General features: G+C 37.8%; 1 protein-coding gene across 1 annotated transcript in view; it reads right to left on the reverse strand.

Moving 5' to 3' along the window:
* Positions 1–23372, reverse strand: part of LARP4B (La ribonucleoprotein 4B) — a 37674-nt gene extending 14302 nt beyond the window's left edge. Inside the window, exons 1-10 of the mRNA XM_062506602.1 lie at positions 23281–23372; positions 10817–10964; positions 10463–10624; positions 8328–8409; positions 7793–7929; positions 6340–6443; positions 4569–4679; positions 4006–4059; positions 3448–3657; positions 231–337 (exon numbers count right to left, since the gene is read on the reverse strand). Of these exons, the coding sequence (XP_062362586.1) occupies positions 231–337; positions 3448–3657; positions 4006–4059; positions 4569–4679; positions 6340–6443; positions 7793–7929; positions 8328–8409; positions 10463–10624; positions 10817–10964; positions 23281–23361 (1196 nt within the window). The 5' untranslated portion in view covers positions 23362–23372. The remainder of the gene's footprint in view (positions 1–230; positions 338–3447; positions 3658–4005; positions 4060–4568; positions 4680–6339; positions 6444–7792; positions 7930–8327; positions 8410–10462; positions 10625–10816; positions 10965–23280) is intronic.
* Between the last annotated feature and the right edge of the window lie 2756 nt (positions 23373–26128).

Raw genomic sequence — 26128 nt, forward strand, 5'->3', positions numbered from 1 at the left:
ATACTCTAAATCATAGAACAGACAAGTTCTCAGCTTTCAGACTGACCACTTACATTTTGAAACACTACATCCATTAACATCAGAAGCACCATCTGTCCTTTGGCCTCAGTTTTGGCACCAGGTTCAGTTTCACAAGTACTCTCAAGTTAGCTGGTGTTACTAAAAGAAGCGGATAAAAACCCCATGTGCCAGATAATACAACAGTATTGTTAAAAGACAGATGAACTTGCCTGTTCCTGGGAGGATATTGTCTGAGTGTTGTGAGTGGAGAAGCAGCAGGCTTGAAGGTTGGAGATGTGAATCCATTGATAAATCCAGTATTTGGAAATGGTGTTACCTAAAAAAATGTATTGCGTGCTCATCATTATAAACAAACTGTGTATTACTATTCTTAACCCCATGTTTTATGTCATTCTGTGCAGGACAGTACTCAAAAGACTGTCTCAAACAGCACTAGAGCATCTGTCTAGTGCCTTGGAGCTGACTTACAAAATTTCTGAAAAAAAAACCCCAAGCTTCTGTTTTTCTGAGAAGTCAGTCACTACACATATTCAACTTACGATAGTTCTAGAGGCCTGAAAAACATCAAGCCAAAATTCTTGGCTGCAAGGTAAATAGCTCTCCTCCTATTTCACACCATACTACGCATGACTTTGGGTTACCAAGATACTTCTTGGTCAGAGTGTCTAATTTACATGGCCTGTAATTATTTCTCTTATAATTGTATGTGAATTCCTCCCTAAAAAACACCAACAACTTCTTTTTAGTTCCTCATTCTACTTCCATGTGACATCTAAGTAAAGCCTAAAGAATAAGTGGATGTTAAGTGGAACTCTGATGATTTTCAGATCTTACCACATTATTCTACATGTGAAATACTGTTCTTCTTGTCTGAAGAAACTACATTAGCAAAACGTTTTCTCGGGCAGGTGCATCAATGTCTTGTAGTAACAAGATGCCTTAAAACCTGAAGCATGTTCAAAGTAATTTCTCCAACCTCACTAGCACACTTCTGTCTTTTTTATTTAAACGTGTGAGTTTCATTTAAGAAATGTTAGTGTTAGCACCAGCAAATGCTTGCTTGTCTTCTCTCCCTGAAAATAACTACAGTGCGGAACAAGACTCTTTCTACATTTTATTAAACAATGAGAAACACCTGGGATTAAGACCATTTGCTATAAAGGTACATTTAAACTTGAAAAAGGATTCTTGTGCAAGTTTAATCACTAATCAGTGGAAAACAAAATTTAATACCAAAGCTGTCATATCAAACTACTGCTGGCCTAACCTAGCAGCAAATGCTACCTTCAGGCTTCACAAAAAAAAAAAACAAAAAACCAAAAAAACAAACAAAAAAAAAAACAACACCCCCCCCCAAAAAAAAAACCACCAAAACCACAAGGCCAATAAAAAAGGCCTGTAACAAAGCTCCTTGAAGAACAAAGTTTCATCAAAATAATGCTTTGAAGTGCTTTCTGGTTTAAGAGTTCTAACATGAATGCTGCAAAATTCCATCAAAGCTAGTAAGCAACCACAGAACCTGAAAAATGAGAAGACACCGAACATATTAGGGACCCTAACAACATTCAACTCTTCTTTCTTTATAATGATGTGATCCTTTTGGAAGAAAAGAATTTTTTCCCCCCATTTTGCAAAAATATCAAAAGCATCTCCACAGCAGTGAACTGGTTCAAATATACTTGCTTTTCAATTGCTTTTTCTCTTCCCTAAACATGAGAACTAGATCTTTTCTCAAATACTATTAAGTACATTATGAAGAATGAGGTAGTTTTAGAATTCTGAGGACATGTGTTGCCATATTCAAGTTTCAGAGCTAAAATGATATGCCCACACTACTGGGATATTCAATCTCGAATTAGAGATGACAGAAAGTAGCGTTTATGTTGAAGCAGAATAGAGAAACTTTGTTGTATTTTCACACAAGTCTCTACATGCAAACTGCGACCCTGTCTCATGAAAATAATTGCTGTGTCATGGTTCCTCATGGTCCCTGTTCTCCTCAAGTGATTTCTATTCAAATATAGCTCTTCCTACAAAAGAATTAAGAAACATCACGTTACAGTCATATACATAAAATGCAGCTAACCAATGAAAATACACTGCAAAACAGTGAAAAGCAAAGTGCAAACAGTTGATTTCCTGCTTTGACTAAGCAAAGTATTAGAACTTTAATGCTAGCAAACTCATCATGTCTTCCCCAAAGGACAGGACTATTAAGCTTTCTTGGATACAAAAAGTTACAGGATAACATAAGTTAGATACACAGTATGCTGTGCTTGAACGTGTGGCTCATTCATCTATGTCATCTACACCATTCCCATCCAGATCCTTCAGCATCCCAGAGCAAGACTGTGCAGTAGTCAGCCTTAGTTTATCTACAGGCAGATTCACATTCATTGCTGCTTAACAAGACAGCTTTCTCCTGGAATAACACTGCTCACTGCGTTACCTTGTCTCCTCCACATTCTTCATTCTCCCCCCCCCCCCACCCCCCCCCCCCCACCCCGAAAGCCTCCCCCTGCAAGGACTCTGGTTCCCTTCTTCCCTTCCCCGTGTGTGAAGTGTTTAGCACACCAACTTTTTTAATTAGCTGTGGTTCAATACAGAGGATATTTGCTCAAGTTTGTTCAAGGACACTTTAATCCTCTGCCAAAAAAAAACAAAAAAAAAAAACCAAACAAAAAAAAAAAAAAAATCTAAAAGAACTTCTAATTTTGAGCACTGCTCCCCTCATTTCTTTGAGCCACAAGTAAAAAGGCATCTCCAGAGGGGAGAAAGAGGCTCCAGCTAGGAAACCTGAGCCTCCCGGTCATTACAAAAAAAAAAACCTGTCTATCTATCTGTAGGGCAACAAAGGCAAAGTAAAAGGGGACAATGCCAAAGATGGAAGCAGCATTACAGGATACATTAGGTGTCTCATTAGAATATTTAAGGATTTATTGCTACCACCCTAGCTTCAAGCCTAACCAACAGCTCCTTTAAGAAAATAATTTAAAAAGCAATTTAGAAGTTATTTTTGTAATTAGCAAAATCAATTTTACTTTTCATCACCAAAAAAGGTATTACTACTGCACAGAAAATGTTCTGCTTTAAGAACATGCCAAACAAGGCAATTCGGCACGTTAACCTACAACCTAACTTCCTGCTAGAATATCAAGATAACTTGGTATCTTGACAAGTCTTTACTAAAGAACTGCCTCAAAACCTAAAAAGTTTAGGAAGAGAATCACACTCCAGTTTGAGATCAGATACAATTTTCAAATAATCTGTCTTGTATTCCACGACAAGGATTTTGAAGGACCATTTCTCAAGAAAAACCGGAATCCTAAACTCCCCTCTTCAGGACAGGTATGTTTCCTACACCCCAATAAGAAAAGAGTATCAGCTTTGAAAAGAATACAGCTGTTTCACAATCAAGAGACTTACCAATGAAGGGTCAAGGTAGCTGTGCGTGGCTGACCAGGTCTGTGGGCCAATTAAGCTGTACAGTGGGAAGTGCTGCTGGGGACTGTATACTGGAGGTATGTAAAAGGATGTGGTGTAGCGCTGCTGCGTGTAGAGGTTCATATCCAGAGGTCTATATCCATTCTTTGGCAAAAATGTGTTTATAGCTATTGCCTTTGCTTTTATCCTTGCCTGCAAAGGAGATTTGAAAGGCTGCTGTAATAAAGAATCTAATTAAATCAAAATGGTTCAAACCAGCTGCTCTCCAACTTTTACTGGACACTTATCAGTCACTGCTTCGTCCTTCAAGGACAGCAGGAGCAGCTGAATGCTTCCCTTGATGCTGGGCTGGATATACTGCTGCCAGAAATGACAAAAAGGAAAAGTGAAGTGGTACGTGCTACATTTATAAAGCCACTTCCAGGTCAAACAGTTGCTTAGATTGGATCACTTAGATTTATATTAGAAATCACAGTGAGCACCACAAAACACAGAACATACACACACAGCCCATCCCTAGTGTCATAAACCTCTATTTACCTTAATTGGTTTTCCTTGGAAAGTCTTCACTTCCTCTCTAAGGTATCTGTAAGCCTTTAAAAAAAAGAAAATAGTTAGATTTGTCCAACATAGTTTAAATAAAGGAAGCTTAAAAGTTTTGACAGCTAAGCCTAACAATAATTTCTGGAGCATCTGCTAATGTTCCAGTATGGCAAACTCTCATACATCATCTGCATTTAGCAACATTTAACTTATCATTAAGTGCTTCGGTAGCATTAAAACAAGACTCTAATGGTTATGATTGAAGCATTTCAATTTGTCACCCAAAATATCAACACTCAGTACAAAAAAAAAAAAAAAAACAATCACAGCTTTAGCCAGGAAGCCAGGATATGTTAACAAGATTAAAAAACCTTTTAAGTGTTATGTTTAATAGTTACTGAAAACTGGATACTACCTAAGGGGAAGCAGTATTGTTTTTACAATTTGAGATATTTTTAAGTTGTTATACATTTGCAGTACAGTTTACAACCTGTCAGTTCACCCTCATATCACCCTTATTTACTTTTACATTTTAATATGCTTCAAAAAAACAGCGTTACCTGCTGTGCATCAGCTTCCGATTCAAATGTGATGAACCAATTGTCATTATAGGCAAACTCACAGTTGATGAACTTAGGCAAATTGTCTCCTTTGAAAAGTGCTTCAACCTCCTGGGGAAAGTGGTTTGATAAGGAGGTGGGGGAGGTGAGGGGAGAAGGATGGAGAGAAGAAAACATCAATGTAAAATGCAAAACTCTAGCAACTCTAAGAAAGAAAGACAGAAAGCACAAAACAATGGAGCAGTTCAGAACTCCTGCAGTAGTGTCAGCTCTCTCTGACTCTGGAAAGAATTCAAACTATCAATGTCTAAGGCCATACTGCAAGAGAGGCTTAGCTGGGAGCTATTTAGGCCACAGAAGACATTTAAACTTGGCATCAAGTGCAGAGAGAGGTCTATTTCTCCCCTGTCCCCAAACCCATGGAGCCACAGATTCATGTATCTAAAACAGGGCTTACATTACCTCAAACATAACTGGCTAGTTTCCACAGAAAAAACAGACCCCAGATTTTTTATTTGTTTTAATTCAGTCACCTTTTTTTTTTTTTTTTTTGCTTTTTCACAGATTTGAGGTGACCAGCATCAAAAGGCAACACAACTTCAGAGGCCTTACAGCATCTTGTAATTTTGCTGCTTAAATAAAACCTGACTCTGCTGTGCCAGAAAACATAGGCTATTAAATCTGGTTAGTTAAGTCTAGATTTTTCCAGCCTGACAATTTTAAACACGATGTATAAAACATTTCACTGGAGAGCAACTCTTCTGAAAACAGACTCACAGAACTTTGTCGTTGTCAAGCATTTAAGACTGAACACCCAGTGCTAATATATCCAACCTGATGAACTGATGACACAAAAAAGATAAATAGAAAAAAAAATCTATAATACTAAAAGTTAGGCAGTCTTTAAAATGCTACATTTAATTTGGAAAGCCAGAAGTAGCCACTATTTTTAAGCATATATCCAACTTCTTCCCTCCAATTCCTTTTAGCATTTTGTTTCATGTCCCTGTTTTTATTAAGGCCACGTACTTCGTTATCAGTTTCTAAACTGAAGTACTTCTGACTTTCATATGATGGTTATTAAGAGGAGCAACTCTTTCAGAATCTTATTCTTCCTTGCAAAATTAAATAGACGAGAAACTAAAATATGTACCCATCATCAAGAATCTGCACCTTCTCCTCCGTTTTGAAAATTCAAGATGGTTTAATTATGACCCCATAATTTTTTCTAGTATTTCCAGTAGTCAGTAGTCCCTGCTTCTTCAGAGTGGCATTGAGTATCTTTCAAAGAATGAAGTTCTCCAGTCTTGCACTCATTTCACAAGCCAGTGGAGATCCTTAGTGACTTATTGACACCTCTCACCTCAGCATTATGGAAACATTTACAAAGTTTTAACTACTTTACTTGAACAAGCTTCAAGGTGCAACAGTGGCATTTTCTAGTCTAAGACTTATCTTCTTTCACCTTTGTCTATTTATCCAAGGATCTGAGCACCAAGTGCATATAGGTAAGACAAAGTCCAATAAAATTATTTATCTCTACCAAAGACAACACTTCTCAGCCCTCTGCAGAACTACAGGTTCTACCCGTCTTCCTACGAGCAACATGCTTCTATCAAAAATATTTCTTATCCAAACAAACACAATAAACTAAGTTTAAATAGTGCTGTTAGAAACTAACAGTGTAGTAAAAAATGTGAATTGCTTTTTGAAATCTAACTTCCAATTCCTAAGGGAAAAGTGTTCTTTACTGACCAAGGGAAACACTTACTTCAATGGGAGTAGATTCAGGTACTTCACGTAAAATCACAATACAGCGATTCTGATTTGGCCGAACTTTTTCCCCCTTTTCATCCACCTGAACTAAAGGCAACGCTAAGAGAGAAAAGACAAGAATGCATTTTAACTGTCAGCAAACCTAGCAGCTTTGCACACAGAAAGATGCTGTGAACACAGACTTAAAATGCAGAGCCTCAAATATTTTTGAGCATTAAGAAACAAGTAGACAATGTTTCTGTTCATCATTCACAAGCCTGAAGAACCCCTTCTAGTTTTTTACAAAACTTGTAGCTCTGGCCAAATCCAATATGAGCTGAGCCTTTCCATTTATAACAGCATCTCTGTACACCCTGGCAATGCCCTTCTAGCTCTCACCAGGTATTCATCCACTTCTCCATCTCTGGTAGGCCTCTCTCTTGTTTTGAGCAGACTCAGAAGCACAGAGTTAAGCCAAGGGGATCTCTTGATCCACTGAATTGCCTTACCTTTACAGGGGATGAAATGTTTTTGTGCTTTCAGGAGAGAACTCCCAGCACTAGTGTAGTTAGTGCCTTTATCCTCCGTGGAAACTTCCCACAGAATCCCTCCCAGCTGTGTTCTGAGCAAGCTGAAGTTTGCTCTTGCAAAATCTAAAACTCTAGAAACAGCCAGTGTGCTCAGCACGACCCCAAACACCACAGCTGTGTGACTGCTGCAGCCAAGGCTTGCACTGACAGACATTACAGAGCAGGTTTTCTTAGTTTCTGAGTAGTGAGTCCAGCAGTGCCTCATTCCTGGTCGGCACATCTAACACTCGTATGGGGAAACAGTCCTCTGCACATTCCAGAAACTTGATGAGTGACATGAGCTGCTGTATTGTTCTTCCAAAAAATATCTAAGCCATTGAAATCAACTGTAAGAACTAGGTTTGGCTGACCCGAAGCTCACTTAAGTCACACAAATATTGCTCTGTTGACTCTATTGTCTTGGTTTAGGTCAGGAGCAGATGCCAACTGTAAGATTCCCCCTTGGAAACAACTCTCCGGGTCTTGGCCCACAGGTATCACGTAGAGCTTCCATGACTAATGCAGTTGATTTCTGTACATTCAAGGCTCTCCTTAACGGAGTGAGACTCCTCCATCCTTTTTTCCCCACCTGTCTTTACAGAGCAGTCTAGAGATACCCATCATGATACTTAAGTCATGTGAGGTTATGTACATCCCACCATTTAAAATCATTAATTCTTATTTGCAGACCATTATTCAATAGCTGAAATACAGAGTAGCTATGATAAAACTACATTCCTATAACTGTGATGGTCTAAGGTGCTTGGGCTACTTAATGCCATACAGAAAAATAATGGCATTTTACTGCAATACAATAAGAAAGAAGAGATGAAAAATTCAGATGAATAGTTCTACACCAATAACCAAAATGCCTTCTAGCACTGAGGAACTTTTACTTACATCTCAGCACTTCGACAATCAAATCCATATCAGTACTGAGTTTCTTGACATGATCAAGGTTTGCTACTGTCATTATTGGCACATACTGATCACTGTCCATCTGTGATATAAGGTACATGTCACTGGCAAGATTTTCTCTGTTGGGAGAAAAAAAAATAAAAATAGGGAAATGTCACAGATTAACTTTGCCCAATAAACTTGAGACAAAAATTCATCACATAGTGGAAGGCAGATTCCTTCAGCATTTTTGCTAATTAATGAAAATCACTGGTTTAAACAAAGTTTGCTAAATGGCTTAAATTATTCAGTTTTAATTATAACCAGTAAAGATCACAAAAATTCTCCTGATCTACACTGCTTGTAACTACTCTCATTTCAAACCCATATATTTGCTAGTTTATGCATTATCAACACAACACTAAAATTTGTGTGTTACTTTTTTCCAAATCCTCATCCTTTCCACTCAGAAATGTATTAACATACATCCTGAGTCGTTAGTGATCCTCCAGTTTGGTACATTTAGATAAATACATACCTAGATAAACAGAATTCCAGTGTCTTTTTCAGTAATTCTCGTAAATCTTCCTGACCTTCTGGCTGCAACTGTTCGTTTCCACCTAATAATTAAAGTACGTCAGATTAAAAAGTAGCTCTGCTGTATTACACAATATTTATTTTGAACAAACCAATATGTCTGACTACGTAACTAGAAACAAATTTTCAAATCCAGTAGATGTTCATTGCATATTAGTTACCAACCAACAAAACTGCACAGCAACGCTTTTTATTTAAGACAGAAAAGAGAAACTATGTCTGACTTTACTTGCTAACCTCTGTTCTCCAAATACATAAAAATCTGAAGCCCTTTTAGAAGAACAGCTACAGGCACATCTCAAGGTAAATACTGAAGTGATCTGGCTTGTAGATCTGTGCTCCATTCTCAGGAAAGTATCCAATTTCTAGCTGACAAAACCCTGACTAATGGGAACAATGCAATGGAGGCACTCCGTATTTCTGGTCTCACTCTAAATTACCAACACATTAATTCAGAGAAGGTTTTCAAAAATATAGTTATGGAATACCAGCAGATACCCAATCTGCTAACAACAGACATGTAATCAATTTACAGCCTTTTGGTTAAGATGGTAAAATTAATTTCTTTCTTATAATTGTTAGTTTAAAAATTATCATGTGGACAACATTAATTTCACATTCGTTTTAGTTTAGACATAATATACTAGTGTCAGTGGAGGCAAACTCATTGTGTCAGAGGGAGAAGAGTTTAAAGATTAGAAGATTTGTTTGGTCTTTAGATATTTATAAAACATTCAGTAGCACATTGTTCATGTAAATATATAGGTATGTAAATTAGCCTTTTTGAAGTATTTCACACCAACTACTGTCCTCTACATCCCTCCCTTTACTAACTTTCATCCTTTTATTCAGCTGCCCTTAGCCTTTCTTCTTCCTAGCCTTCTAATTTTCTCCCATCATGCTGTCCTTCACATGTTCTATTCTGATGAAGAGAATGCCAACCCCTGAGAAATGCATGTATCATACTCTAACCACCATTTCCTTTTCCTGACTTCTCTTTCTTGTCCAAAACCTGGCGAGGATCAAAATTATAGCATTTTTAAAAATAATTACTAGAAAACGAAAAATTAGATTTCAGCCTTGGGATCATGTGTCACCATTTGTCAGGTGGAACAGACCCGACGTGCTGTTCAGCTCTTCACAACATTACTGGACTCTTGTTAAAAGTTAACTATTTTGGGCACATAAAGGACCACTGACAAGTTCCAGCATTAATCTGAAGAATACTGTTCCCCTTCTAGAGTGTGAAGCACCAATGATACAACTTTCTGTTTGCCAGCTAGTTATTATTTAATATTCCCCAATAGTACCCTTAAGTAGAAGAGTCAGTGAGAACTTCCACTTTTTAAATATAAGCAAAGATGAAGCCCCAATGTTTGATTTCAGTTGCCTTGATTTCAGCTATTACGGATACTACACTGGTAATTTTAAATACAAAATCAGCTAAGCACAACAGACTTGTTGTGAATCTCAAGAAACACCCAGCACATTTTCCTCTCCTTCTCATCCCTCATCTCAGTTCACGTAGTAATCCTACATGCATCTTGCAGACCTTCTGTCCCACTCAATGAAATATAAGCATGGTGAATCTCTATGCTAGTTTCCAGAAGCTTCTTAAAACATACCATCTGGTATAGACTACAGCTACCAACAGTTGTACTGAAAAGAAATCCTGGAAGTTCATTAAATAAGAACGTGAAGAAGTTAAGACTGAAATGCTGCTTATTTCAGCATTTTAAGTACAAAAGTCCCCACATTAACATTAGTACTTGAGACACAAACTGTATGTGCATCTCACCTCAGTACCTGACCCAACTAGAAACACACATTTGTTTGATTCTATACAGCACCTTGTAAGATTTAAACCAGGAGGAGACTGGTCTCAAAACATGACTCAATTCGACTGCAAAAGAGACAGGAATTCCTAGGGTCTGTTTAAAGAATGCATATATTGAATGAGAAAACAGGTATAGCTGGGAGGGCTTTTTTTGTTTTTCAGATGCTCACTGTTCAACTCAAAATACATGTTTAGTTTGTTTTTACACTAAGTCCAAGCACATCTTAGCTGTCTCTTACCTGTCTGGGTGGTTTCATGCATAGACTCATACTCGGAATGATCGAGAGTCAAAGGGTTCATATCCGTGTGCTCTGAGCCAGGAACAGCTGGGGATGGCTCCGGCAGCTCTGTCAGCACCGCATTCTGATGCTTTTTGTCACCATCACCATTGGCATCCAGTCCTGCAGCACACATCACAAACACCTCCAAAAGAGTTCTTTGTAATCACAGTAACACCATAGTTAAAACTACACCTGAAATATAGGTGCTTACATACTTGATTTACATTTTTTTAACAGAAAATTAAAATTGAGACAGTGCTGCACTGAATCTTTTCTTCCCCTTGAGCAACAGCCAGAAGCTCATATTCATACCTTCTTTACAAGAATCTGGAGGCTGGTCAGGTATTTCTTCCCACGTTTTGCTCACGCTACCATCAGTGGCACCACTTGCTTCCAAGTGTAACATATGATTTCCCCACACCTTTGCATTGGGGTTTAACTCAGAAACCTTGGTTGACTCCTGCAAAAATAAATTAATTATGCATTTTGGGTATGCACAGCAGGCATCTGGCGCACAAATTCATTCAGTTTCAAGTAACAGTATCAGACTGTCTATTTTTACTGTCATGCAGATTTTACTGTCATGTAGATTTTGCCGTCGTGTTTTTTCACACCCGAATATATTAACTGACTTTCCACAGTCATTTCAGGTACAAGCACAACTGAACTGTGGTGCACAATATTCATTCCCTTGATTAAGAACCACCAGAAAAGGCTATCCAAGCAGAGGAAATGACAACAAACATTTCATTCTTCACCTTTGACAGACTTCTTAGCCTGTTTTTGGCCTAGACTTCAGGAAGTTCTACTTCTCTAATGTACATGTCTACTTGACGTTGATTATATTGCTATTGTATCTGTTCCTGCAAAATAATACTAAGAAAAAAATAAAAAAATAAAAAATCAAGAAAATACAAAAATACAGGGATTTTTCTGAAATTTTATAAACATGTAAGTTTTAATGAAACATTATGAAAAATTGAAAGCAGTAAGATGTGCATGACAACTTCAGCTATTACTTCTAGAGGAGGAACAGAGCATTAAGACAGAAAGGATGAACAACCAGATCCAGTTAAATCATCTCAAAATAATCTCATTTAAACTGGATTGGAAATGGACACATTTAATGATTACATATAGCTATATACAACCATCACATAAATGGTTACATCTGTGTTTCAGAGTGATTGCTCTCTGCAGTGCAAACATCTACTACGATACTTTTTTTGAGTGAGATGAGACTTGTTTTGCTAATGTTTGAGCAAAATGCATTGAAATATTCCATACCAAGAATATATGTCGAGTGTTTTAATATAATTACACTAGGAAAGAACATTGCTAATTATAAGACACACTAAAAAAGCTTATTAAAAACTTGCTTTCTGAATTTACAGATGCTAGGAACATTACGGTGTCTAAAGACAGGCTCTCCAAAACCCCACAAAGCTTTAAATCTTCTTAAACATATGTATTCAAACACTTGATTATCACAGTGTATAGAAAATATATCCAGAAAATAAATAAAAACCTTTTAAAAATTTCACTTAAACACATCTCTTGAATGACAGGAAGACTTACAAAAATTAGAAGTGTTTGACATAACTACTTGCTACTGTAGTAAGGATTCAAAGATGACAGCAAGATCCATCAGTTTCCATTTTTAATATAAGAAGTTCCCCCGGGAGACAGCAAACAGCCTCGAGTACAATCCACTGCCCACACCGCAAGTGCTGGGCAAGGTCAGAGCAGCTGTTCCAACACAGCCCATGAGGGGAACAATTTCAGGGAGGCTCAGCAGGGAAGGAAAAGGAGCAGCAGCTGCTACAGGTTGACTTCTGCAGAGTGGGGAAGGCTGGAGGGGACCACTGCAGGTCATCCAGTCCAACCTCCCTGCCTGAGCAGGGTGCACAGAGCACCTCGGGACTGTGTCTGTACAGCCCTGCATGTTTCTTAGCCCAGCTAGTCAAGATCCAGCCTAGCTCTTTCCTCTCACTTCTCCTGCAGCCACTCCTCACCTCCAGAAGTGAGAAAAAGATTTCCTAAATGCTACCAAACAAGAATTTCAGGAAATCCACAAACATTTCTTCATATACAAAGTTAAAGAGCGCTAAGAATGGCTTGTAGCAAGCTTCCTTTCTGCATGCTGTTTATCTTAAGTTCAGCTGGAACTGAGAATCTGCAATCAAGTTACTTTGCCAATGACTGAACTTTCACACAAAGTAAACAGAACAAAAAAAGAAAAATCAATATTCAGCAAAATTTTTGACTTCTGCACTCTGTACAGCATTTGGTTTTCCAAAGGAAAGGGAGTCATCAGGTTCAGGACAAAATAACACCTATTTAACTAATGAAACCACAGTCTGACTTGGCTTGGTCAAACTTCTACCTTCAGCTTTAAGAGCAAATCACTTCTGCAGAATACTTACAAGTTCGTCTTTATTGTGCCATCCCCACATACCAGCATATTCTGGTGCTAGCAGCTGATATGGATATGTTTCCACTGCATATGGAGCACGTGTTAAGTTTTCAGGTTTATTCTGGAAGTTTTCATTAACTATACACAGTCTGTCATTCTTCATGGCAGTATTAGAATCTGCATTATTCCATAAAAAGCCCACTAGATATTCACCATTACCAGAAGGAACCGTGTCAGAAAGCAGCTGATTTGTCCAATCAGCATTGCCAGTCTGGAGATTGATGAAATGTGACCACATTTCAGCGTGGGGATTTTGTCTGTCCAGGTCATAGGACTCCTTGTGCTCATTCGATCCATCTTCCATCAGACCTAACACACACTGCTCTCTGCCTTGCTGAAATCCTGCTGCACCAAGAGAGGCACTGGGTATTTCATAGGAAGGAGTAGCAGCATATTTGTCTACCTGCTTTGGGTCAACACAAACTCTAAGGTCTTTGTTTGAGAAAATCTTGTGATCTGGCTGTATCTGTTCCCAGCTGGTGGTCAAGTCATTCATCTGAGTATTTAATATGTAACTGGTATTTTTCAGTTCAGTAGTCTTGGCTTGCAGTTGCTTCAAATCCTCCCTGGTAAAAGGTTCTAGGTTCTCAGCTGATAAACCCAAACCAGTGAGGTTCTCCTTTGTGTGGATGCTGACACACTGGTTTACTTCACTATCCTGAAGATTACATTCATTTACATCACACATACTTTTTTCATGAGTTTCTGATCTTTCTTCAGTAAAAGGCCCAACAGAAACTGGAGCGTTCCCAACTTCTGGCTCTGGACCGGCACACAACTCAGGCTCTTCTGCTGGTTTGTCATGCTCGTGACAACAAGCATTTTCACACAATAAAGGCAAAAAGTTACAGTCTTCATTTAAAAATTTACTGGCATCTTCCAGATTTTTAGTGGCATCTTTTAACTTTATACTCCTGGACACACAACTGTCCATGGCTGCAGGTACAGTGGAGTCAGAGGGAGCACTCTGACTGTCAGCCAAGCCTTTACTGCAGTTGAAGATTCCTTTATCACAACGAACAATGTTAGCATCCAGATTCTGTTTTACATTTTCTGCCTTGTTATCAATGGACTCATTTAATTGACCTTCAAATTTTGTCTGTTCTACAGATGCTACTATGTGCCCAGCTATTTTGGCTGACTCAGTCTCTGCACTCCATTGATTTTCCCCTGTGTGGAAGGAACATGCCTCCTGTTGTTCATCTTGTCTGCTGTTCATGTCTATTTTTTGCATATGCTCACATTCCACAGACACAGAAGAGACACCGGTTTTGTTATCTGAATTTGAATGTTTGCATACTTTACCTTCATTCTCTAGTGACTCTTGTGAAATGTGACACTCTAGGCTGTTTTCCTTTAGGAACATTTCATCTGTGGTTGGATTATGTGCATGAGATGTCACAGTGACATCACTTATTCCTGATCTAGTTCTGCTCAAGTTACCAGCTTCCTCAAGCACGTCACCTTTTAGTTCAGTTGCACTTACACAGGTATCTACCTCCACACCACTGTGGACTGCAGCTTCAGATGATGCCTTGATTTCAGTGCAGCCCTTGATGTGAGTTTGAAACTTGGAACCTTCTACCAGGTTTAGCTGCTTTTCAGGCATGTTCAAAGCTTCACAGCTTTGCAAAACTATACCTGTGCATTTCTCTCCCTCCTTCAAGGACTCTTCTAAACTGCTGTGATGTTCACTATAGTCTGGTGAAAATGTTTTGCTATCAACAAATGTCCTTTCAGGTGTTTTATTTTCCACATTTGAGTTAACTTCACTTTCTGGCTCTAGAAAGCAGGCTTCTTCATAAAAGTTCTCTACATTGTCCATTTCATGTAACTCTAATGATAAGCTAAAGTTACCCCCCATGTTCTCTACCATCTGTTTAGTATTTACTTGCTCCACAGCACTTGAGGGATGCCTAGTTAGTGGCACAAGTGGTACAACAGCAGAATGATTACTTCCCTCAGTTTTTCCTGAATTAGATACTCCAGTGTTTAAGAATATATTGGAAATATAATCACTGTTTTTCACCTTTTCTGAGTTAGGGCTGTATTGGTCCTCTCCAGCAGCATCCACAGGCTCTATGGAATCACAAGCCATAAGCAGTGATTCATTCCAGCTGGCAGCACTACCCATGGTATATACCTCCTCTGGCTGATTCTCAGGGATGATTTCATCAGGCACTTTTGCTCTTAACACATCTGTTACTGTACTGTCAGTATTTAACCTGTGCACCTGACACCTGTCAGTCAGTAAGTTATCAAAAGAACACTGGATGTCTAGGCTACAATATTCCTTTGTATCCTTTTTCTCCATGTTTGATCTAGCCTCTTTTCTACACTCAAATGGTTCTTTCTGCGAATTAAACTTAGCTTCCACTTGTGCCAATTGCTGCATTGGAAATTCCTTCCTTCTGTCTAGAGGTCGTGCCACAGTGCACATTCCTTCATCAGTAACAGCTGAGTTATCTATGTTTGCTGCAGTCTCTTTATGCACAGTAGCTGGCACCTCTTCATCCCCTTTCAGATCTTCGCTATCTACAACACAAATGCTGTAAAACTCCTTGTCTTTCACGTTTTGACTGTTGTCTACAACAAGACAGGAAAATGTTGGAGACATCTCTCTATATGAACTCGAAACTTTCTGTAAGCTGTCACTCTTGCTGTCTTCAACATTTACTGTTGTTTCATTTTGCCTTGAATGGTCACATGTAACTGCATAATCCTCCAGAGAATTTCTATTTAAGGAAATTTCACTCTGTAAGCCTTTGTCTATGATATCTGGTACACGTGAATTAGAAATACGCTCAAACAAGCAATGCTCTTGTGCAGCTACACTTTCATTATTAATATTGCTATAACTACTTTCTATATTGTTCATGTGCTGACCATTACTATTAGGTTTAGGTGCTCTTTTTTTAATAATCTTATCTTTCTTTTCTTCACTTCTCTGAAGATTTCTGTACATACCAGAGACTTTCAAAAGGTGACTAAAGGAATTAAAGAAGCTAAAAGGTCTGCCATATGTCCTCCTAGGGCTGACATGGGGAGTATTCCCCATGCTGTTATATGACGAATATTTTGCTTTTCTACCCCAAAAGCCAGATTTAGAATCTGATGCCGCGCAATCATCACTACAAACATGTTCAATGCCGACTGTCGCAGCTGCCCCGTTAACTGTCCTTCCCACTGTATGCAGGTCCTGGCTTTCCACAGTTCCAAAAATTGAAGATAAAGTTTTACTTATCCTTGACTTTGGTGCTTCCTCTTCCACAGATTTTTGTAACAAGCTGGTTTTCTCCTCACTCGTGCTGTTACTCAATTCTTTACTGAAGCAGCAACCCATGTTTAATAAGTAGTGTCAGAGGGTCTTCTCATTGCAAATCACCTTCCTCTTTACACTAACTTTCTACGGCTACTGAGGAGACAAGCCAACACCCAACTGCCAAAAATAGCACACTTTAAAACCATGCAAGGGTTCATATGTCATTGCCACTCAAAGTCCAGGCCCCAGCTGCTGAGCAATGTTTCAGTAATATTCAAGCCAAATACTCCTTCTAATGAGATTACAGTCTGTTTAGGAGTATTGCTGAGTCTTATGAACTTCTATTGTCTAATTTCCTAAAAAGTTTTGTTCATCCAAATTTTTAAAATATTCAAATGACATCTTTCACAATACCCATGTGTGCCAGAAACTACTTGTTTTTACATTTAGTACAACTCCCACCTTCTATATAAGGATAAGTACATTCTGGCTTTACATGTTTGAATCTGATGTGTAGATGAAACACATTTTTGGACCATTTTCTCCTTCCCCTCCCTTCCCCCAGAGCTGAACCTACACCACAATTACTTCTTTAGGAAAAACAGGCTAAATATAGATAAGACCTCATGTATTCCATTGAGCAGTCATTGTGCGTTATCAGAAGCTAATTCTGTTCCAAGCCTTTTTTAAAATTTGTTATCTGCATGAAAAAAAAAACCAAACATAATTCCTCAGTGACTTACAGCACTGAAGGGGGCCTCAAGATAATTTACCTACCTCATGGTACTGTGACAGGATTAATTATACTTGACCCCTCAGAAATAAAACTGTGTATCCTTTTTACTAAAAACTCAGAAATATTAAAAAAATTCTTTGACTGAACATTATTCCTTCCAAAAGTCTGTCCTCAGTATAGTTTTCATTGTTGTAAATATACAGAACTCCTTCTGACCTTGTAAAAACTAAGCCATTTTTATGCATTTACATACTGAAATACTTCTATTACCGTAAGTTCTTGTAGTTGCTAATATAAACTGGTTCTGTTTCTTCAAATATAAAAGCCCAATAAAAAAGCTGAAAATACCCAGCAATCTTTTTCTGCTCTAACAGAGCTGTTCTTTGCCTTTCCATTACCTCACATCACTCAGACTTTCTCCCAAATTCATTGCTATTATTTCAGCTTTGGACCCCATACTTCCAAGCTGTACAGAGTGTACAACTACAGTGTCACTCTACTCTGTTACTTAAAAGATACTGAAAATATGGAAGAGCATGAGACAAGACAGACCCTTAAACTCTATTTCAAATAGTCTTTCAGACAAACATTGAACTCGGTGCTATTTATTCATTGTTTGTGCACCTTATGGCAACTAATATCCCACTAACTCTGACCATAAAAGACTGCTGAATTGGTAAAAAGTACATCCCCTCTTCAGCAAGTCTGCTTTGAAATTGTAAAGTAAGCTCAGAGGAAATCCACCCTCCCCCTGCCCCTTCTCCAGCCCGGGAAGACTCCAAGTGCCTGCAGTTCCTAAGGATAGGAAGCCTGATGCATCATTGCTGCCATCTGCTGCATTTTTTTTAATTCTCCCCTGGGACAAAGTTATTCAACATGCTTAGATCCAGACTGAAAACTATGCCAAGTCACTCCTCTCTTCAGCATTCCCTGGAACTGAGAACAGGGAAAGGGGGAGGGAGTTACTTATAATAGTTTTTTTGAAGAAATGCCATGAGCAAACAATTTAACTGTTTTTAATGTCAACTTAAAGTCACAGTAATTACTTAAAAACTTCACAACTATTCAGAAAACTCCCTTATCAGGTAAACAAATAGCAAGATTTTTCCCTTTGTGATTTAACTATTACTAACTCGTGCTTTCTAGAGAGGAGCTAAGTGTCTTTAAGAGACAGACCAGGGCAAAGTCCACTTTTCCAGTGCCTCAACAACCACTTCTCCAATTAACTAATGGAAAGAAAAGGGGTGAAGCAGTTCAGGCAAACAGAAACTTATTCCAGCTTTCCCATACCCTTCTCATGTACACAGGCACATTTTGTACTTGTTCCTTTGTTTTTTATCTTAGGGTTCCAGGGATAATTTCTATTTTAAAGCAGCTACAGTGCACATTCATTAAGTCAAATTTCTCAATACAATTTATTGTGGGATCACAACTTTAAAAAAAAAAAAAAAAGCAAACATGAATTTAAGCAGAAAATGCCACTCCTGTTATTCTACATCACCCAAGGCACATTCTGGCTAAGCTTAACACTGCCACTGACTTGAAGAGCACTTAACAGAGTTCATGCTCTGCTACTTCAGAGCCCAACTCGACTTCAGAGTAAATTTTGTTATTTTGTTTTGGTTTTGTTTTTTTTTCCCTTTATTCATGCATATTTTAGCTCTGGTATATTTCTCATCTACTCAAAGCCTAAACAGGTTTTCTGTCTGCATGAAACAAAAATGCTCTGAAGCAGCACTTTCATAACCTAAACAATTACTTTATTTTAATAGGTATTTAGTTCTATGTTCTGCACACACCTACACAGAAGGCAAGAAGTCAACATGCTTATTAACTAGAGTATACTTACCCATCTTTCATTTCTCCACGTACCTATTCTTTGCCAAAGAGTAAGGGTTTATCCCAGATATAGCCTTATAGGCCTAAGTTTAAAAACATAATCTAGATTTAAAGTTACAGTAACACAGGTCAAAACAGTCCTTACAACATACTGAAATCTAACTTCCTTTATTCTTTTTGTATAATAAAGTCATGCAATTGTAATAAGTCGTGAAGAAACAGTGCTTATGCTGCACTCCCAGGCCACAGCTGATGCCATGCCCATCACCAGTTAAGGGAACAGAGAAGAGCAGCATCACAACAGACACTGCAATACACTACTCAGGCTTCTGCAAACAGCTGGTCAAACTGCCCAACTGTCCCTCCAACAGATCATGGTTAATGGACTGCTAAGAGTTTAAGTACACGTTCCACACACTGAAATAACTAAACATGAGCATTAGAAGTCATCTACCTGTATAAAGCTATTCTTATGGCCTATTCACTTTTCTTATGGCCTAAATCTAGAATACAATGACAAACAGCAAACACAGACCAGTATTGATCCTTCATGATGCTGATACTGTACATGTTCAGTTTAAAGTCTAATTCTCCCATTCCTTGTTTCAAGTTAGTTGTGATCCCTTGAATTATTAAACACCACCTACTCATTATACAAACTGCTGCTTAACATCAAATTGGCATATACTGCATGTAATACTATGTACTGTCAAATGATCTGAGGATTATATGGTATACTGAATTTCACTGGGCACATGGTCCTGTATTGAACTAGTAAACCTGATTTCCTCAGTTCCTTTTTATTCTGAGGTTTATTCTTGAATGTGCTGCAAAAGGATTTCTGAACAGCATAATCCAGCAGCAATAAGCCTGAGACACCCTTTTATAGTACTTACTAACAAAAAAAATTTGGAAAGTACATTTAAATGCTATCTTTCATTCATTTCTAGTTATTTTGCCCCTGCTTAGAACAACAGTATGACTGAATTTGTATTCACAGTACCTGTAAGGATTGATAAAAATCAGTGTACCACACAGATCTGAATTCTCATTAACAGAAACCCATGACAGCACCTGGTAATTATTCAGCTAGGGAAAGAATGGGTGATGCTAATATTGCAATCAGACAGCAAGTTTAAATGACTCCATTGTAATATCCTGCACTGGAACACACATTTACAGAACTTATTGTTACTTGATGACAAAAATCACATCTAAAGATACTTTCAAATTTCCAGATCAAGTCTTCAATTTGACTAATCAAAGAATAAAAATTCTTTTATCCTTGACAAGTGCTCTGATAGGTCACACATTCAAATGCGAGCATGGCAGAGGAAGAGTTCAGGCTCAACAAGGGAAAAGACTATGCACACCTTTAGCACTAAAGGTCAGTTAAATCCTGTCTGGCAGAGACAGGACACACAAACTACCTCCACCATGAGATTTGCACCTTGGCCTCTTCCCTCTGAGTAACCCAATTTCTAGCTGCAAAGAATTACTATTGAAAAGGAAACACAGAAGTGAGTTAAAATGGAGTGAACTGCTTCTTAAATGCTGACTTTCCCGAGTCCAGTCTAACAAGGGCATTCTCAGAAAGAGCAATTGTCTATCAGGATAGTCTATTGGCAGATGTCACCTGAAGTGACATCTGCCCACCTCTAGGTTAAAGAAGTTGAAAAAATAGCACATTTAACTCCCAAAGCTAAGAAAACCATTGAAGTTAAGAATCTGCTAGTATTCTCTAAGCTGTGTACCTCCAATGTATAAGTCTAAGCTACTACTGACAAGAAATCCATGAAGATCCTCAAGATACCAATTTCCTTCAAATTACTTGTGTGCAAAATTCTGCTGTTAAATACCACTAAAATCAGCCAAACTGATTGGTTGTGTTGGAAATCAACCATACTACACTTGTGATTGATCTACATTATGCTTTAAATAGCATAGTTTCATAGCTACTTCAATGCAGAAGAAAAGTCTGTCCCCCTCACTGAGGTGAAGGCTTGGAAAAACGTTACTGGACTGTGTATCTTTAAACGGTAACCCTTAAAAATGATTTTTGGAGGGTTCCATTACAACATCAAAATCTTCACTTTAATTTAGTCACTGCTGATTACCTATTCAACATTACTCACAGTAGAATGTCTTCAGTTTTGTTCTTGCCAAATAACAATGACTAAGTTTACAATTAGAAAAATTTAGTTATTGTTCAAAGACAAAACAAAAATACTTTATATAACCACTTCCGATTAAGAACTAGCTGAATACTTATTTCAACAGGATGTACAGAAGTGCCTCAAGATTCCCCGCAGAAATTTTATAACTTTCTTCCTGAACAAAAGCATTTGGACAAGGTTTTATTTATATTAAGAAATCCCAGTGGAACAGCACAGCCAAATCAGCTGGGTATGCAGTTCAGCACATTTCTTATAAGTCTATTAAAAACAGACTCCTAGAGAGCTCACTAGGTGCCATGGCAGTATGGCACCCATATCAAATGCACACTGAAATAATGATCAGCACAACATGCACTTACATCTTTTTGCAGTCTATCCCTCTGATCTCAAAATAATTAAGACACGAGAAAAAGCAGGAGATTTCCACACCTTTAGTATGTACTTGCTAAAGGCAATAGAGTCAGGATTCCAGAAGTTTTTCTCCTTCCTATCACATTTATGGAAAGACGGAAGTGCTTTAATGATTTTAGTTTGCTAATCTTTCCTGCAGTCCGTGAAGTTTTTCTCCAACTATAATATGGAAATATGGATACGTCTTAATGATTTTAGTTTGCTAACTCCTTCCTGCACTCTATGAAGTTTTTCTCCAACTATAACCTTGTTCCCAAAACTTGCCAGTGAAGTCCTGAAGCACTGGCAAAAATCGACTCATGTAAGCATGGGATTACAGAAGGCACCATTTTGAAGACACCACTGTTAACAGAATATATTGGTAATTATGCTCATACAACAGAATGACCTTCTGATACTGTGCATGTAAGAGTATCATACTGGTATAACTTAAAGTCTAATAAGCTACAGGTCTCATCTTTTTCAGATAAAATATTCAGACAAAGGAAAGCTTTAATCACAATAGAACATGTTATTTGAAATCTACCATTACAGCACTAGGGATATATTCCAAGATACCTAAATTGACATCAGCCTTCTCTTCTTGTGAGAAGAACAGTAAGGCCTCCAGAAATTTAAAGAAATGGTTATGTTCTCTTTCTCCAAATAAGTAGGGAAGAACAGGAATTAAGATTTAAATACAATTTTTTTAAAAAATAAAAATTCTAGTATGCCAAGTTAAAAGAACTAGCATCCATATGAAGACCAATAAATTGCCTTTAATGCTAATGCACCTGTTGAAATGCACAGACAGCTCCAAGCTCTTGAAGCAAATCTGCAAGGTGCTCTTACTCAAGTTTACACACTGGTTTACTGGCACTAATGCCCTGGGTACAGGGGGAAAAAAAAAAAAAAAAAAAAAAGAACCAGCAAATCTCAAAAGTGCAACTTCCAGAAGTATGACAGAAAACCAGGCTGAATCTTTTCCTCTACTGTCATGTAAGTAAAAAATTCACATCTGAGAGATGCAAAACAGAGAAGAGAACTCAGAATTAAAAAGGGCAGAGAGGAACAAATAAAAAGTGCACCAACTTCCTTAGAAAAGCATGAGTTTTTCAGAATGCTACTTAGTGCTTGCTCCAAGCTAAGTTGGAAGCAGGAAATATCTGCTCCTTAGCATAGCACAAGCAAAGTTCCTGGCAGAACAGACACTGAAACCAAACTCTTCAAGATGTCCCAAGAAGAAACATTCCTCCCAATACACAGTTAACACAGACAAAAATTTGAATATATGTGAATAAAAATCAAGTCTTCAATCTTCTTGAAGGTGTATGTAGCACCTACTGCAACATGTATCCATACAGTACAAACTATGTATGATCTTCCAAAAGTATCCCATCCAGCCACTTACTGGATCCTGCACAGCAGCACACCAACAGCAGCACATGCCGCTTGGCAGAACTGACTGAGCAAAATTCCTGTTACAGATTGCCAATTCCTGCTTATATGGGTTTGTGCTTTTTTTTCCCGATTACACATACATACAATGTGCATTCCCTGCATTCTCCTCACATGGTAAGGTGTGAACAAGAACCTAATTCAAGATTGGTGATACAATTCCTGCATAGTCTAAAAAGCCCTGTCCCTTACACTGCAAACTGCCATATCTTGCAGTTTATGCAAATCCCCCTACAGGGCTGAAGCAAAGTTGAGGTTCCTAGTCAGTCTGGAGAATTAACCACCTCCAACAGCTCTGTTCTGGCTGTTTAATGTTGCAATGCTGTCTGTCAGCCAACTGTCTTCTAAAATGTTCTGACCTACAATTTTGATGAAGACATAGTGAAAGCACAATGTTTCGTACAACACACCAGCAGAACATGCAATTATAATACTCACTAGATGGGAACCGTCTTTAACTTCTTGTACTTGCTGCACCTGCGGTTCAGCCACAACTTTAGTGTCCTGATCAGAAGTCATGAGCTGTCTGCTTTTTGGCTGCTCAGAGAGAACTTTACTGGTCACCTTTGTAAGCTGCAGAAATAAGAAGACAAAAGATTCTCTAAGTCGTTGTTGAAATTCCTGAGAACCCACAGCTACTCCAGACACGTCACCCTGATTCAGACCGAAGGTCCAAAGAACTTGCACACAATACAGGATTATGCATCCAGAGAAAACATAAAATGAGGATAAAGCCACCTTGCAGATACACTCAGCTCCCAGTCACTGGCTGCCTTGGGATTACAGATGAACACTTGCCGCAGCACTGGGCAGGGAAATTCCATTGGGAAAGTTTGCTTCTCACCTTAATTATTCAGACTGCATTTCAAACCAAACTTCTTCATACCACCCGGCAGACTCCACCCATTAAGAAGCATTTAGTCACAAACTAACCCTTCTATAACTACTCTGATGGTCACTTTATCTTTGCAAAATTTAAGAAGCATGTTATGACAGTTCTGCTAGACTAGCAATGCTCAACCAGTTCTTCTGCTCTATCATCCCAAAATCTTATTTTATTTCATTAAACAAATAAAAAGTTCAATATGGTTGAAAATCTGACAGTGACATTGCTTTGAAATTCGATACCATTATTTAATACTGTTATTTTTTTAAAGTTTTCAAAAAACAATAAAAGCTAGTTTAAAGCATGAAGTCTCAAAGTATATAGTGAGGTATGAAAATCAGGCTTTTAAATTTTTTATTTTCTAAAAAGACGTCAAATGTTTCTAACTTTTTATTCATATGGAAATTCCATACTGCATCTATAACAATGCATGAGAAAGATTTATTGCCTTGAAGTTGGTGACACCAAACATGCAATCTCCTTAAAATGAAAATGTAAAGATTTCCAGAACATGGAAGTTAATGGTATTGTCCCATTCTCTAGGAACATAAGCTCTTTTTGGGCTACCTTGACTCTATGACTAAAGTTAATTAGTGTCTCTTTCAGTCTAGGGCATTATGGCCTTCCATGGAATCTCCTTTACACTGTATTTTGGAGTAGACAAATGCAAATGCCCAATACAACTGACTGAATATATCCCAAAATTTTCAAAGAATTTGAAAAGAAAATTATTACATTCAGCTATGAACTGGTTTAAGCACCTGTATTACAGGATTATGCAAAAGATATTTTCTACATATAGTTGAGGAAACAAATATACTGACATCCCCAAGAAGATGAACATTTCAGTTTTTCATGAACAGTTACTTATCACCTCGTGCTATTGATGTAAAGCCAGCATGAAAAATATGTTTTCAAAAGAAACACATGTACTGTGTCCCTGTCATATTTTCAGACATTTCTTTTCCTAACATTCTGTCTCTCAGCTTGGAATAGAAACTACTTAAGGAAGAAATGGCACAGACAAAAAAAAAAATTAAACTAAAAAATTACATTACCAATCACATAATGATACACACAAATATACTCACGGGTTAATGTAATGAAGTCTGGAATTCATTCAGGATGTTTGTATTTCATAAAATAACCAAAAATCATCCTCAGGATGAAAGCAATTTTTCAAAAGCAGCATGAAATAGCCAAACTCTGTGTTGCTCAAAGCCTTGCACGGAAAGATGTGGGCACATTAACACTGAGTAAAGCGTCTAAGTTTCTTGGAGACCACTTCTGTTCATGTTTTTTAAAGAAACTGTGTTTAGCCTTTCAAAATTTTGTATTTTTTTTTCTAAAAAGAGCCTAAGACTCCTTACTCATTTCAAGTTTGCTGTATATAACCTCCACTGCTTTTCATACTAACCTTGGGCATACAATTTAGTTCAGATTCACAAGTTAAAGACTACTTTACAGAAAGACAAATATGTTTCAGTCAGTAATGGTGCTATCTACTCTGCATTTTAATCCCCAAATCAATGTTAAGGTACCTCTTTGCATCATTCTGTCACCTACTTATCTCACATATTCCCATTCCCTTCTAGAATCAGCCTGTCCAGAGCCATGCTGCAATCCCCTCTATCCTCTGGTACATAGTGTTAGCACCAGAACTTTGTAAGTCTATGGCTAAAGGAAGGGAAGGGAAACAGCTGTGATCGTGTGAACTTGTCAAACAAAAATTCAAGTACCACTATGTATATATCCTTTAAAGTCTTAGTGACTGGCCATCAAGAACAAAATACTCAATTAAATCATTAATTCCAGCTGAGGACAGACAAGTTTTCAGACAACCTGACAACACACAACTACAATGTGCACATTGCAACTTCAAATCCATTGGGCAAGCCACCAGCAATTAGAACAGCATATCATTCTACTGCTTTTCAGAAGTCCCTCAGATGAGATTATACAAGATGCTTATCACAGACCAAGTCTAGATGGAAGCTCTAGGTATCTTTGCTTGCACGACTCAGACTAATAATCACATTCTCATTAGATACATGGATTTGCTGTGATACACACCATACTGACAACACTCACCTTGCAAACACATTTTTGTTAGTAATTACAATGTCAAACACAGATATAAATATAAAAATAATATATAAAATATATATTTATATATAAATATGTTACAAATATATTTAAGTTGAATTTTGATCACTAAGGATCAAAATGGCACTCCAAACAACAGTGATAAAGTAATTTGTTTGAAGGGAATAAAACCTGCTTTCCAAACCCCATGATTTTAACAATGACCAGCCTTTGTTTTTCTGCAAATGGGCAAGCCATAAAAGATCCCAAACACAGAAGGAGTGAGCGTCTGTTGCAATTTTCTTCACTTAATAC

Source organism: Cinclus cinclus, chromosome 1, assembly GCF_963662255.1.
Source record: "Cinclus cinclus chromosome 1, bCinCin1.1, whole genome shotgun sequence".
NCBI classification, from domain to species: Eukaryota; Metazoa; Chordata; class Aves; order Passeriformes; family Cinclidae; genus Cinclus; species Cinclus cinclus.